The 15,293-nt window shown below is 38.3% G+C and overlaps 1 protein-coding gene across 3 annotated transcripts in view; it reads right to left on the minus strand.

Annotated features, from left to right (window-relative positions):
- The window catches only part of LOC115219468 (solute carrier family 2, facilitated glucose transporter member 1), a 90,466-nt gene that overhangs the window by 14,525 nt on the left and 60,648 nt on the right, over window positions 1–15,293 (minus strand). For all 3 annotated transcript variants that reach the window (XM_036508874.1, XM_029789637.2, XM_029789636.2), the window contains exons 4-12: window positions 13,553–13,648; window positions 12,352–12,512; window positions 11,301–11,425; window positions 10,229–10,399; window positions 8,701–8,808; window positions 7,067–7,155; window positions 5,783–5,881; window positions 3,220–3,432; window positions 462–537 (exon numbers count right to left, since the gene is read on the minus strand). In XM_036508874.1, coding sequence (XP_036364767.1) covers window positions 462–537; window positions 3,220–3,432; window positions 5,783–5,881; window positions 7,067–7,155; window positions 8,701–8,808; window positions 10,229–10,399; window positions 11,301–11,425; window positions 12,352–12,512; window positions 13,553–13,648 — 1,138 coding nt within the window. The remainder of the gene's footprint in view (window positions 1–461; window positions 538–3,219; window positions 3,433–5,782; window positions 5,882–7,066; window positions 7,156–8,700; window positions 8,809–10,228; window positions 10,400–11,300; window positions 11,426–12,351; window positions 12,513–13,552; window positions 13,649–15,293) is intronic.

A 15,293-nucleotide genomic window follows, 5' to 3' on the forward strand; every position in this document is an offset into this window, starting at 1 on the left:
AGCCTGTATAGGCTTGGGGCCCAGAGGAACTCAAAGGCTGCCCCAGGTATCACACACTTTAGGTATGCTAGTAGAGAGAGAAAGAGAAAGAGTGAGAGAGAGAAAGTAAGATAGAGAAAGAGAGTGAGAAAGAGAGAGGGAGAAAGGGTGAGAAAGAAAGAGATAGAAAGAGAGGAGAAAGAGAGAGAAAGAGAGAAAGAAAAAGAGAAAGAAAGAGAGAAAGAAATAGAGAAAGAAAGAGAGAAAGAAATAGAGAGAGACAGAAAGAAAGAAAAAGAGAAAAAGAGAGAGAGAAAGAGATAGAAAGAAAAAGAGAAAGCAAGAGAGAAAGAGAGAGAGAGTGAGAACACAGCACATTGATGCATCAAGAGTAAAGGGTTGCCAGTGAGTCAGATGGTCTTGTGTTGTGAGCTGAGAGAGAGAGAGAGAGAGAGAGAGAGAGAGAGACAAGTCCAACTTACCAGGTCCAATAGAGAAAAATCCCACAAAAAGGATTACAATAACGATACTAACAACCTGCATTGCATCATAAGTGTCCTGTGGAAAGCAAAATGTGATTGAAGGCGTTTGTTAGGGACAACAACAATAACAACGAGAAGAACATGAAACTAATCTGAGACAGAGAAACCAAATCCCTTTCATGCAGGATTTGTTCTTTTACTCTTTTGGCTGTGGCCATGCTGGAGCATCACCTTAAAGAGTTTTAGTCGAAGACATTGACCCCCTCCCCACAGGACTTATTCTTTGTAAGCCTAGTACTTATTCTATTGGTCTCTGTTGCCGAACCGCTAAGTTACAGGGACATAAACACACAAACATCGGTGGTCAAGAGTTTGTAATGGTGATGGTGGTGGTGGTGGGGGGAATAAACACAGACACAAAGAGAAACATACACATGACTGAATGAACCCCATTACTTATTATTTCTTTGTAAAGCCTGGTATTTATTTTATCAGTTTCTATTAACAAACTGCTAAGTTATGGGGATGTAAGCACACCAATACAGATTGTCAAGCAGTGGAGAGGGACAAAACCATACACAAACTATGTGCACACACATACACACACAGACACACACACACAAACAATTTATATATATATATATATATATATATATATATATATATGACAGGCTTCTTTCAGTTTCTTCCTATGGCATCCACTCACAAAGCTTTAGTCAGCCTGAGGCTATAGCAGAAAGCACTTGCCCAAGGTACCATGCAGTGGAACTGAACCTGGAACCAAGTGGTTGGGAAGCAAACTTCTTGCCACAGTCACACCTGTGTCTATAGAATGTATAGAATAAATTCAAATTGTGCAATGGAAACACCTCTCTAATGTAAACGTTATCAATACATATGATAATGATTGAAAACAAAACATATAAGACCGTTTTTTATTCAAATGTATAAATTTGCAAAACCAGCCAACCCACATAGTACTATAATAAAAGACAACAAGGATTAACAATAGAAAATATTGTTAATATGATAGATGTTAAGTCTTTAAAAATTTTTTAATAGAAAAACTAAACAAATCCCAGTGCATTTTCAATTTCCCCGATATATATACATGTCTATAAATAAATAATTAAATATATATATATATAATATATATATATAATATATATATATAGGGTTGGCCAAAAGTCACCCAAGAGTAAATCAAAGTTCCATAAATACTATCTGTAATTCTGTAGTGACTCAAATCGAAAAATGTGTCGTTCAAGAAGGACTTCAGTTTGAACAATTTTCATGATGTTTCGTATTTAGATGCTTTTATTAAATTCATTCAGTTGTTAAACATAAATAAATCTTGGAATTAAATGGCTTTGATTTACTGTCAGGTGACTTTTGGCCAACCCTGTGGTGATAATCAGTGGTGATTCTGGCACATAGGCTTTTCAGGCTTAGTCCAAATATAAATTTAGTAGAGTGAATGTGTATTTGCAAGCTGATTTAATTTCTGCTAACACTGACTTCAAGTATATAATTGCAGCCAATAACTCAGACTCCTTTTATTGAGCCTGGTTGCAGTTCATTTATTTTCACTCAGCATCTGGCAGTTGTCTTAGAGGTGCCCTGTAGCAAAAGGTATCATTTGTAGCAGACATTCTCTCGGCATCGTTCACAGGCTCAGAAGTTACAGCCAAAGTTGTTATTTATAATCATAAAAATTAAAAGTAATTCAAATCCAAAGTTTGCTTGAAGCAATAAATTTCTCTAGAGATCAGGATTTAAATTCCAGTTTCCATTCTACAATATTCTTAAAGGAATGAAAAATTATACAGAAAAATTATCTGGCTAATACGAACAAGCCTGGTAGGTGTAAAAGACTAACTGACATCTCATGTCAAAAGTACAGGCGACAGTCAGATCACTGATGTTTGCTGTGCACTCTGCTGTCATTATTTGACTGCTGTTATTCTGTGTGCCTGTGTGTAAAGATCATTTGTGTTTTGCAGGGTCACTTTATTTTTACCCTTAACTTAGAAATGAAGAGAGACATAAGGCAAGATATAAAAAAAATAAGCCATTTGGGGCTAGAAATAAAGTGGGGAAAACGTGAAATTCTTTGAGCAAGCATGAGTCTTACATGAAATCTGTGATGAGCTCAAGTGACACTCATGACCAAGAATCACCTCTGCTATATATATATATATATATATAATATATATATATATATCATCGTTTAGAGTTCGCTTTCCATGCTAGCATGGGTTGGACAGTTCAACTGGGGTCTGGGAAGCCAGAAGGCTGCACCAGGCCCAGTCTGATCTGGCAATGTTTCTATGGCTGGATGCCCTTCCTAACGCCAACCACTCCATGAGTGTAGTGGGTGCTTTTTACGTACCACCGGCACAGTGTGTGTGTGTGTATGTATATATATATATATATATATATATATATATATATATATATATATATATCATCGTTTAGAGTTCGCTTTCCATGCTAGCATGGGTTGGACAGTTCAACTGGGGTCTGGGAAGCCAGAAGGCTGCACCAGGCCCAGTCTGATCTGGCAATGTTTCTATGGCTGGATGCCCTTCCTAACGCCAACCACTCCATGAGTGTAGTGGGTGCTTTTTACGTACCACCGGCACAGTGTGTGTGTGTGTATGTATATATATATATATATATATATATATATATATATAAAACAGAAAATGGAGAATTAAAAATGCGGATAACAAAATTATCAAGAAGGAAAACTCACAGAAAGCACCAGAGAGATGTTCAAGAAAATGCTGAGTATAAACATCCCCATTAAACCAATGAGGTGTAGTGCACGACGGCCAGTCGATTCCATAAGAGGGATGCTGATGAAGGTCATCACTACCAGAACGGCTCCAATAGAACTGTCGGCATGGTTGGCTGTGTTGTCACTCATTCCGGTCATGGTGAACAGTGAATGAGAATAATACAAGACCTGTGGATGATGATGGTAGTGATGATGATGGTAATGATGGTGTGACATTGATGGAGGTGACATAGATGTGTGGTGGTGGCAGTGGTGGTAGTAGTAGTGGCAGTGGTGGTGGTGAGGAGATATAAGATGTAGGATAGTTGTGACAGATTAGGAGGGATGGTCGTGGTGTGGTGGTATGGTGGTGGAAGTGATTTTGTTGTTGGTGGTGATAGTGTAGGTGGTAGTGGTGATCAAGGTAGTAGTTGTGGAAGAAGTGATTGAGATGTTGGTGGTGGAGGTGGTAGTGGTGGTCAGGGTGGTGTGGAAGTGATTGAGTTATTGTTGTTGATGTTGATGGTGGTGGTGATGAAGAAATGATGCAAAGAGAAAAATAAAATAAAATTTAAATAAATATTTTTTCTAAAAACAATAAGACAAAGAGAAGGGAGAGGAGAGAGGGAGGGAGGGAGAGTGTGTGTAAGACAAAAGTATTTATAATCTATTGGATTATATAACAACACTGTAAGACTGTCTAAATGTAGATAAACAGAAATATTCAACTATCTACCAATATTGTTTGATTACAAAAGCATATATATATATATACACATATATACAGGGTGGCCCAAAAGTCACAGAGGAGTCTAAAGTTTAATAAATTTGTTTTAATTATATTTTTTTGTTTGTAATCCACAAAATGTGACTCTTCACTCCTAATGTGTACACACACATTATATATATATATATATATATATATATATATATAAAGTTAATCCAAACATGAAAACACAAAGAGAAAACACAACACGAGGACGTGGAACAAATATAGTATTATTGGATGCTCAGGAAGGAAGGGAAGAAGGAGGGTTTTACGTTTCGAGCGGAGCTCTTCGTCAGAAACATAGGAAAAGGAAAGATCCAGAGAAGGGAAGACAGAGGAAAAAAAAAAATCGCCAACGGTACACACGCGGTCACATTTTGAATGCTATATATATATATATACACACAGTGTGTAGTGCTAAGTTATTGAAAATTTAAAACAACATAAATGAATTATTAACACCTTTGTGACTTTTGGGCCACTCTATATAAATTGTTAATACTAAAGGGGGAAAAAAACAAATCAAAATACGAGTGTGTATATAGTATAAGATATATGAACTCTGTGTGTGTGTACATGTGTGGGGGGGGTATGTTTATACACACACATGAAAGGTCCTTAATTTGAAACCAGTTTGACAAGTGTCCATGCTTGAAATTCTTGGCCCTTGAGTCATTTTGTAATTTCTGACAATTAAAAATGATAGAACATACAAAGTGAAGTTTCCCTCTATTAAATCCACTCACAAGATTTTGGTTGGACCAAGGCTATAGCAGAAAACACTTGCCCAAGGTGCCATGCAGTAGGACTGAACTCGGAACCATGTGGTTGAGAAGCAAACTTCTTGCCACACAACCACATCTGCACACACACACACACGCACACACACACACACACAATGAGATTCTTTTGATTTCTGGGATCTTTTCCTTTTGAACGGCACTTTGTAACATAATTTCTAGGTAACTAAAAAGTTTTAAACTTCGTATACTGGTAGAATGTGTTTATAAAACATCATTTTCTCTTGGCTTTATTGAGAAAATTCTATAGTTTGTAAGATATTTCGTCTGAAATTACTTGCATTTTAGCAATTTTAACCAATCACTGGAGTCCATTTAGGTAAATAACATTCTGTGCATAATGAATATGTCCCTCCTTTAAGAAACAGATTGGGTTTATTTACATTTGTGAAGAAAAAAGATACCCTTCCCCCACTTTTTAGTTACCTAGAAATTATGTTACAAAGTGCCGTTCAAAAGGAAAAGGTCCGATTTCAGTCCAATTCTGCTCAAAAGGCTTTGGTCAGCCTGGTGCTATAGTAAGAAGATACTTGCTCAAGATGCCTGCCTTAAAGCAGAACTGAAACCAAGACAGCATGACTGAGAAGCAAGCTTCTTAACGACAGGGCTACATGAAAAACTATTAATGAAAACATGGTGATCTACCATGTCTTCATGGTATATCTACCAGGTGATATACCAAGGATATCTACCAGGTGATATCCACTTGGTAAATATCCAGAGAAAGCTATGATAGGTGGGGTGGAGGTGGATTGATAAATAAATTTAAGTTTTTGGTTGAACAAAATATCTTCTTGTACTGAGTTATGTTCCTTCCTGTTCTAGGCTTAATAACTACAGTGGCAAACACCCACTAAAATTCAAACAAGATTCTGATAATGAATGCACCTCCCTATACACACACACACGTGCACTTACAAACCCTACACAAAATACACACAGAACACAGAAGATTAAGCTGTCTACTTACGGCAAGAATCCCACTGCACTGTTGAGAGAGTTGCATCACCATTCCAATAACGAGTGGCCTACGGAGTTCTGACTTGAACATGAGCTCCCAGATACTGATCTTAGGAAGGAAAGACAGATAGAGAGAAGCAGTGAGTGAGTGAGTGGGTGAGTGAGTGAGTGGGTGAGTGAGTGAGTGGGTGGGTAGGTGAGAGGGTGAGTGATTGGGTGAGTGATTGGGTGAGTGATTGGGTGAGTGATTGGGTGAGTGAGTGAGTGGGTGAGTGAGTGAGTGGGTGAGTGAGTGAGTGGGTGGGTAGGTGAGAGGGTGAGTGATTGGGTGAGTGATTGGGTGAATGAGTGGGTGGGTCTGAGTGAGTGAGTAAGGAGTGACTGAGTGAGTAGTGAGTGAGATAGTTTTATATGCATGTGTGTGAATATGTATGTACTGACATGTGTATAATGCATGTGTGTGAGTAACATGTGAAGTGGTGATGCAGATGTGCGTGTGTGTTAGAATGGATTGATGGCTAGAAATGGAATGAAGTGCATGCACATGTGTACATGCATTAGTGTGTTATAAATAATTATATACAAAAACATTTAAGCATAAACTGAAAAAGCACCAAATATTTATATGCAGAATATTATATATTTGTTCTTATAAAGAAAAGGTTAGCAGTGAGACATCCACTCTTTCATCAATCTTGCATGTTACCTTCTTTACTTTGTCCCTTCCTACACCAAAGAGGGTCCAGGGGACACCCTAGGAGTTGGCAAGAAATTACAGGGTGTCGATGATAGCCAAGGGCCGAATGGGGGTTGATGAGCGAAAGACCAGCTCACCCAGATGAACTGCTTGAAATACTTGGTCAGCGCCATGCTCATCCCTCACATTGGTGTTGTCAATTTCAATAAAAGATATTCCAGCAATATGATGTACGAGTGTTCAGCTTCTGCTGAACAACCTGCACAAAACGATGGGTGCTATTTACATGCCACTGGCATGGGTGCCAGTCAGGTGGCACTAGCATTAACCATGCTCAAATGGAGCTTTTAACATGTCACCAGCACAGGAGCTAGTCAGGCAGCACTGGCATCGACCACACACATCAAAGCACCAAGCACACTCTGTAAAGTGGTAGGCATTAGGAAGGGCATCCAGCCATAGAAACCATGCCAAATCAGACTGGAGTCTAGTGCAGTCCCCCAGCTTGCCAGCTCTGGTCACACCATCCAACCCATGCCAGCATAGACAACGGATATTAAATGATAATGATGATGATGATGACACACACATACATACCTTGGGCTCTGATTCACACATCCTTTGTTCATGTTTCATGTCTTCAATATCCAACTCCACATCGAAATTGCCACGTAACTCCATAAGCACTGCAAAAGAAGGCAATGGACAATGATGGTGGTGGTGGTGGTAACAATAATGAATGTGGTGGTGGTGATGCTAGTGGTGGTAGTGATTGTGATAGCAGAGAGGAGGTAGTGGTGGTGGTGGTGGTGGTGGTGGTGTTCATGTGAGTGTGTGTGTGTATATGTGTATATATAAGTGTGAGCATTTATTTGATTATTTGACTTCTTTCTATGAAAAGAGGATAATTTCTAACAAAGAAAACAAATCTTATTTGCTGAAGTTTATATAACAGCAACAGTTAAGGTCACATGTTGAATTTTAGAAAAATCTTGTATATAGGCACAGGAGTGGCTGTGTGGTAAGTAGCTTGCTTACCAACCACATGGTTCTGCGTTCAGTCCCACTGCATGGCACCTTGAGCAAGTGTCTTCTACTATAGCCTCGGGCCGACCAAAGCCTTGTGAGTGGATTTGGTAGACGGAAACTGAAAGAAGCCTGTTGTATATATGTATATATATGTGTATATGTTTGTGTGTCTGTGTTTGTTCCCCCAACATCACTTGACAACCGATGCTGGTGTGTTTACGTCCCCGTAACTTAGCGGTTCGGCAAAAGAGACCGATAGAATGAGTACTGAGCTTCCAAAGAATAAGTCCTGGGGTCGATTTGCTCGACTAAAGGCAGTGCTCCAGCATGGCCACAGTCAAATTACAAACAAGAGTAAAAGAGTAAAGAGAGAGAGTATTTCTATTGCTCCATTCACAGATTATATTTGTGAAGTGTGTGTTATCTGGTCATTTTCTTGCATAAAAACACCAGCTCTTTTAAGATTACTACTTCGGCATTCAGTAACACTAGCCAAGAGCACCAATAGTCATAGCTACAAATGTAAATTTATTATATATATCATCATCATTTAACATTTGTTTTTCATGCTGTCATGGGTTAGATGAGTGTTTCTCAACCATTTTTTAATCTATGGAACCCTTTGATCCCTGTTTTATTCAGATGGACATTCCTCGCCATTTGATGTTAAAAAAATCATAATATATTTTTATAATTAAATATTATAAGGAATTATATCAAAAGAAATTTTTAAAATATTTAGTGTAATGTTGACACATAACCAGTTTATTGCAAATAAAGCTTAACAAAATTTTTTATGGACCTCCAAGGGCCATATGGACTCTGGATGAGAAGCATTAGGTTAGATGGTTTGACAAAATCCAGTGAATCACAGAGGCTAGGCCAAGCTCCAATGTCATCTTTGGTATGGTTTCTATTGCTGAGTGGCCTTCCTGATGTCAGCCACTTTGCAGCGAGTAATGGAACTTCTTTCATGCCACCAACTCCAGTGTGATTGCCAAGTAACTGGCAAGACAGACAAAGAACAGGAACAAAGGGAAAGGAAAATGGTCTTCCTACTAAGCAAGGTGGTGAGAGCATATGGAGGGATGGAGGTGGCTTTATGCCAAGGTTTGAAAGGTATGTTGTTATTCAATTCATTTCAAGATTTCTTGCCAATACAGAAAGACCCGGTTTCTATGTAGTAAGAATGTAATAGTTACCTTCTCTGGATCGAGTCTCTTCATTTCTAGAAATAAGCAGAAAACGAGGACTTTCTGGACAAAATATCAAAAGTGGTAACTGTATGGCAGCTGGAATGAACGTCAGACCTGGATAATCAGAGTAAAAGATACATGTATTGATGCTGTTGACTAACCGTGCTCAACTCAGCTTGAACAGATGTAAGACCAAAAAGACAACCAATTCATTTATTTGTATGGCACAGACACAACTGTGTGCTAAGAAGATTGCTTCTCAACCACATGGTTCCAGGTTCAGTCCCATTGTGTGGTACCTTAGGCAAGTGTCTTCTGATTTAGCTTCAGGCCAACTAAAACCATGTGAATGGATTTAGTAGACGAAAACTGAAAGAAACCCATTTGATGTGTGCATGAGTGTGTATGTCTTTGTTCCCCCATCACTGATCAACGACCAGTGTTGGTTTGTTTACGTCCCTGTAACTTTACGGTTCAGCAAAAATGAGTCTGATAGAAAAGAATCAGGCTTTAAAAAAATAAATAAATAAATATTGCGGTAGTGGTTTGTGTTTGTTTGTATGTATGTACCCTAGATCACATAGTTGTGAAACAAGTTACTTAACTGCAGAGCCATACTTGCACCTTATACTTTATAAATTTAGCTGCATTATTACATTAATAGTTTTAAAGGTGGCAAGCTAGTAGAATCGTCAGCATGCTGGACAAAATGATTAGTGGTATTTTTCCCATCGCTACGTTCTGAGTTCAAATTCTGCCAAGGTCATCTCTGCCTTTAATTCTTTTAGAGTTGATAAATTAAGTACCAGTGAAATACTGGGGTCAATGTAATCGACTAGTCCCCTCCCCCACAAATTTTAGGCCTTATGTCTGCAGTACAAAGGATTATATTACATAATTTATAATGAATTATAATCAGGTATAAATGAGAAAGGCGAGCTGACAGAAACGTTAGCACGCCAGGCGAAATGCTTAGCGGTATTTCGTCTGCATTACGTTGTGAGTTCAAATTCCGCCGAGGTCGACTTTGCCTTTCATCCTTTCGGGGTCGATAAATTAAGTACCAGTTACACACTGGGGTCGATGTAATCGACTTAATACCTATGTCTGTCCTTGTTTTGTCCCCTCTGTGTTTAGCCCCTTGTGGGTAATAAAGAAATAGGTATAAATGAGAAAGCATAATGAGTTGTAATTTTGATGAGTTACAAGTTACAATTTAGGTTAGTTATAATCATCGACATCATTTTAATGTTCACTCTTCCAATGCATGCATGGATCAGATGTAAGTCATCGAACCAGATTTTCTATGGCTGGATGCCCATCCTGTCACCAATCTTCACCTGTTTCCAAACCATTTCCCATGGCCAGGCGTTTTTCACAGAAGACTGGAGACAAACGACATCATCATTTGTATGAAAGTTGATGATATCCATTTACAACCATCATGCAAAGATGCATACATACAAGCACAAACACACACACACACACACACACACACATGGCCTTTTGGCTTAAATCAAAGAGCATTACTTACCAAGTAATATGGGCCATGAGGATTCAGTACCCATGAGTTCAGGAAAACCTAATACTTGTGATATGAGGACCCCAAGAGTTATACTCAGCTGGTGCACAACACCCAGTGCTCCTCGGATATTGGCCGGGGCAATTTCCGACAAATACATTGGAGTGAGGACTGTGGTTAGACCTTCAAAACAGAACCAAAATAACAATGGAATAAGAAGGTAAATTAGGAGGTAAATAAATTTTGTAAGTTAAATATCTGAATAGGAAATTAAAATTATAATTTCATTTATATTACTTGTTTTTCAATATTTCTGTCAATTTTTGAATGGGCGCTATAAGAGGGAGTTACAAGAAGGCTCTATGGGTGAGAGCTATGAATGAGCACTACAAGTGGGAGCTATGAGGAAGCACTATGAGTGGGAGTTATGAGTGGGTGTCATGAGTGGTTGCTATAAGTGGGAGGTACAAGTGTGCACCCCAAGTGGATAATATGAGAGAGCACTACCAGTGGATACTATGAGAGGGTACTACAAGTGGGCAGTATGAGTAGGAGCAACAAGTGGACTACTATGAGTGAGTGTTGTAAGTGGGTGTTACGAGTGGGAGTTATTGGATACAACAGTGGGTGCTATGTGAGTGGGCATTATGAGTGGGAACTACAATTAGGCAATATGAGTGGGTGCTATTATAGGATGCTATTAGTGGGAGTTACAAGTGGGTACTATGAGAGGGCAATGTGGGTACTAGTAGGTACTATGAGTGGGCATTGCAAGTGGGTGTTAAGTGGGGAAACTATTAGTGGGCACAAAAGTGGGCACTGCACAAGTGGGCATAATGAATAGGTGTTACATGTGAAAATTATGAGGACAAGTTGCAAGAAAATAAAGAACATGGAAGAAGACAAAAGGAGAGTGAAAGAAAAAGGAAAGACTAAAAGATGTAAAAGAATGAATGAAAAATGCTCAGAAGAATTCAAATTGTTTGTTGAAATGTAAAGAATAGATAAGAAAAATAATCATTGGAAGAAGGCTTAGCAAAGAGTTTTGGAAATGAAAGATTTACAAAGAAAGCAGAGGACTTACCACAATTGACTCCCAGAACCAACCGACCAATAATAATCATCTCGAAAGACTTGCATGTTTTGCTAAGTACAATTAATACAGAACCAAGAACACCAATTGGACAATTCAGCATGATTCCTCGCTTTCTTTTAAAACAAAATAAATATAAAATAAAAAATAATAAAGAAAAAAGAAAAAAAGAAAAAAGTTAAAAGAATTATCCAGCTGAACTTTTTTTTTTTAAATGAGCATTTATTGTTGTTGTTTACTTCAACTGGATACTATGAGAGGGTACTAAAAGCGGGCAGTATGCGTAGTAGCAACAAGTGGACTATGAGAGGGCATAAGTGGGTGTGACCCCAAATTTGGTGAGGGTACCAAGTAAAAAGAACTGGTGATGATGCCATGTAAAAAGAACTGGTGATGGTACCATGTAAAAAGAACTGGTGATGGTACCATGTAAAAAGAACTGGTGATGGTACCATGTAAAAAGAACTGGTGATGGTACCATGTAAAAAGAACTGGTGATGGTACCATGTAAAAAGAACTGGTGATGGTACCATGTAAAAAGAACTGGTGATGTTACCAAGTAAAAAGAACTGGTGATGGTACCAAGTAAAAAGAACTTAAGGCGGCAGGCTGGCAGAATCGTTAGCACGTCAGGCGAAATACTTAGCGGTATTTCGTCTGCCGTTACGTTCTGAGTTCAAATTCCACCAAAGTCGACTTTGCCTTTCATCCTTTCGGGGTCAATAAATTAAGTACCAGTTACGCACTGGGGGTCGATGTAATCGACTTAATCCGTTTGTCTGTCCTTGTTTGTCCTCTCTGTGTTTAGCCCCTTGTGGGTAGTAAAGAAATAGGTACCAAGTAAAAATAACTCATGTTGGTGCCATGTAAAAAGCTCTGGTGATGGTACCACATAAAAAGCACTGGTGATGGTGTTACATCAAAAATCCCATGGTTAATTTAAAACAATTTGAATAAATAAACATTATATTTAAGAGAGTAATCAGAAGACTAAAAATCTAAATGAATAGATTAAATATTAAGAGAGAGTTTTAAGATTTACCTTCCAAAGAAGTCAGCCCAGACACCGCCAGAAAGTCCACCAATCATACCTCCAACAGCAAAGATTGCCACTATTAATGACCAGTAATTGTTCAAATGTGAAAGCTTACTGGGTTCACCATTTCTATCTAGAACTGTAGCATTGATGAAATCCTTCACAAGCTATAATAAAAGACAAATTGAGTTCTGTAGATTAGGTTGATTATTCTTTAAATGTGAGACATAGATATACATACACACATATATGCAAGCACATGTGCACATACATACACACACAAACATGTGTATATTTCTTTACTACCCACAAGGGGCTAAACATAGAGGGGACAAACAAGGACAGACAAACGGATTAAGTCGATTACATCGACCCCAGTGCATAACTGGTACTTTATTTATCGACCTTGAAAGGATGAAAGACAAAGTCGACCTCGGCAGAATTTGAACTCAGAACATAATGACAGACGAAATACCGCTAAGCATTTCGCCCGGCATGCTAACACTTCTGCCAGCTCGCCGCCTTGAATACACACAAACATGTGTATTCAAGTACACATATGTGTACATACACACACACACTACAGAGCTCACAGAGAAGTCAGCAAACAACATCTTTTCTCTGTAGATTTCATGAAGAAAAGGCCCTAACTCTGAAATATTGAAATACCAAATAAAATTACTAACCATCAACCTGTATATAATTAAATTTTTTGACATACATTGTTTTGGCTTTGAGAAAGAATTCAAAAACATATATACGAAGAGGTGCTTAAAAGTTCCTGGCTTTGAGTGAAAGAAAATACGAGGAGGATCAGTTAATTATGATTTTATTCAACATATTCTCTTCTCAGATTCACACACTCATTGCAGCAGTCCTTCAGTTTTTCTAAGCCCTGTAAAAGAACTTGGAAGTTTGAGCTTCCAACCAGGCCTTTTGCAACACCCTTAAAGCCAGGAACTTTTCAGTACTCCCTCATGTATATATATATATATATATATATATAATAATAATAATAATAGGGTCAAAACCTCCTTCAGTCATGAAAGACATTGGGATTTGCACCTAGAAGGTTACACTCCAAGGCATAAGTCAGGGCAAGATTGTTCTATTTATTTTTTTATTAAGGATGACCAACAATGGTAGTGGTGGTGGTGGTGGTGGTAGTGAAGTGATATAGGAAATGACTGTGTTTGAATTGACTTACTCCTTGTGGAGAATTTATGACGCCACTGCCATAACCAAACATGAAGGATCCCATTGCTGATGCAACTATTGACAGGAATAACTTTGCAGTCAAAAACTGAAAAAGAGAAACAAAAAAAAACATGAGAGAGTTGGGAGTTTTGAGAGAGACTAAGAGGAGGAGGAGGAGGAGGAGAGTGAAATAGGGAGACTGAGAGAGTAAAAGATTAGAGAGAGAGTAAAAGATTAGAGTGAATTAGAGAGACTAAGAGCATAAAGGAAGAGAGTGAAATAGAGAGACTGGGAATATGAAAGAGGAAAGTGAATTAGAGAGACTAAGAGCACAACAGAATAGAATGAAATAAGAAGATTGAGAGAGTGAAAAAAAGAGGGAGAGTAAAATTCAGAATCCAAAAAAATAACAATTGTCATTAGCATCAGACAAACAATCCATGGAAAACAGATGTTAAGTGGTGATGGTCACTCAATGTAAAGAATAATTTAGTTAGCTTCACCCTCCCCCCTTGTACATACTGCTATGTAACTTTAATCCCATTTGCCATTGTGTACTTTTAATTTACTTTGCATAACAACCAATTGGTGAAATTCCCAATTTGGTATGGAGACTTAAGCCATTTTATTGTCTTTATACTCAGGCATGGCTGTGTGGTAAGAAGCTTGCTTTCCAACCACATGGTTCTGGGTTCAGTCCCACTGTGTGGCATCTTGGGTAAGTGTCTTCTGCTCTAGCCTCATGTCAAGCAAAGCCTTGTGAGTGGATTTGGTAGATGGAAACTGAAAGAAGCCCATTGTTGTGTGTCTTTGTGTCTGTGATCATTCCTATCCATCACCGCTTGACAACTGGTGTTGGTGTGTTAACATCCACATAACCTAGCGGTTCAGCAAACGAGACCAATAGAATAAGTACCAGGCCTAAAACAGTCCTGAGGTCAATTTATTCAACTAAAACCCCTCAAGGCAGTGCTCCAGCATGGTCACAGTCAAATCACTGAAACAATAAGAAGAAAAGAATGCACGTGAAAGTACATGGCCAAGTAGTTAGAGTGCTGCAGTCATGATTGTGAGATCATAGTTTCAATTCCTGGATCAAGTGATGTATTTTATTCTTGAGCAAACACTTCATCTCATGTTGCTCTGTGATCACTTCAACACCTAACATGTGGCACATATATGCCACATGTTCAGGCAACATTGATTTGATGGAGAGATTGAGCTAATTTGCATCACAAACGTTTGATCACTATAAACAAATAATTTGTGAAGGTCATTCAACAAGAAATTTCTCAGACGAGAGAGTACCATCATACATACATCTAAAATGTTACTCTGTGAAACACTTAACATCCTTAGCCATGAGCAGATTTGACTCTCAGCTGTTTTATGTTATACTGTATATGCTCGCAGATAGGTCACACTTTTTTTACCAAAACTCAGGGATACGACTTATCCACTCACATCACATGGATCTGTAATAGACAGTGGTATATCAGCAGCCCAGGTGCACACCCTGGGCCTGGGCTTTTTAGTTTTCAGTTTTTCTAGGCGTTTTTCTTATCAAATTGAAACTTACCGTTTTTTTTTGTTTTTTTTTTGTTTTTTTTTTCGTTTTTTTAGTTGATTTATCAAGAAAGTCACTTCTGCAAAAATGTTTTAATATTTGGAAACAAAGTTTTGAATATTTACTCGTTTACTCTTTTATTCTTTTACTTGTTTCAGTCATTTGACTATGGCCATGCTGGAGC

The sequence above is a fragment of the Octopus sinensis genome, linkage group LG14 (assembly GCF_006345805.1).
Source record: "Octopus sinensis linkage group LG14, ASM634580v1, whole genome shotgun sequence".
In the NCBI taxonomy this organism is placed as follows: domain Eukaryota; kingdom Metazoa; phylum Mollusca; class Cephalopoda; order Octopoda; family Octopodidae; genus Octopus; species Octopus sinensis.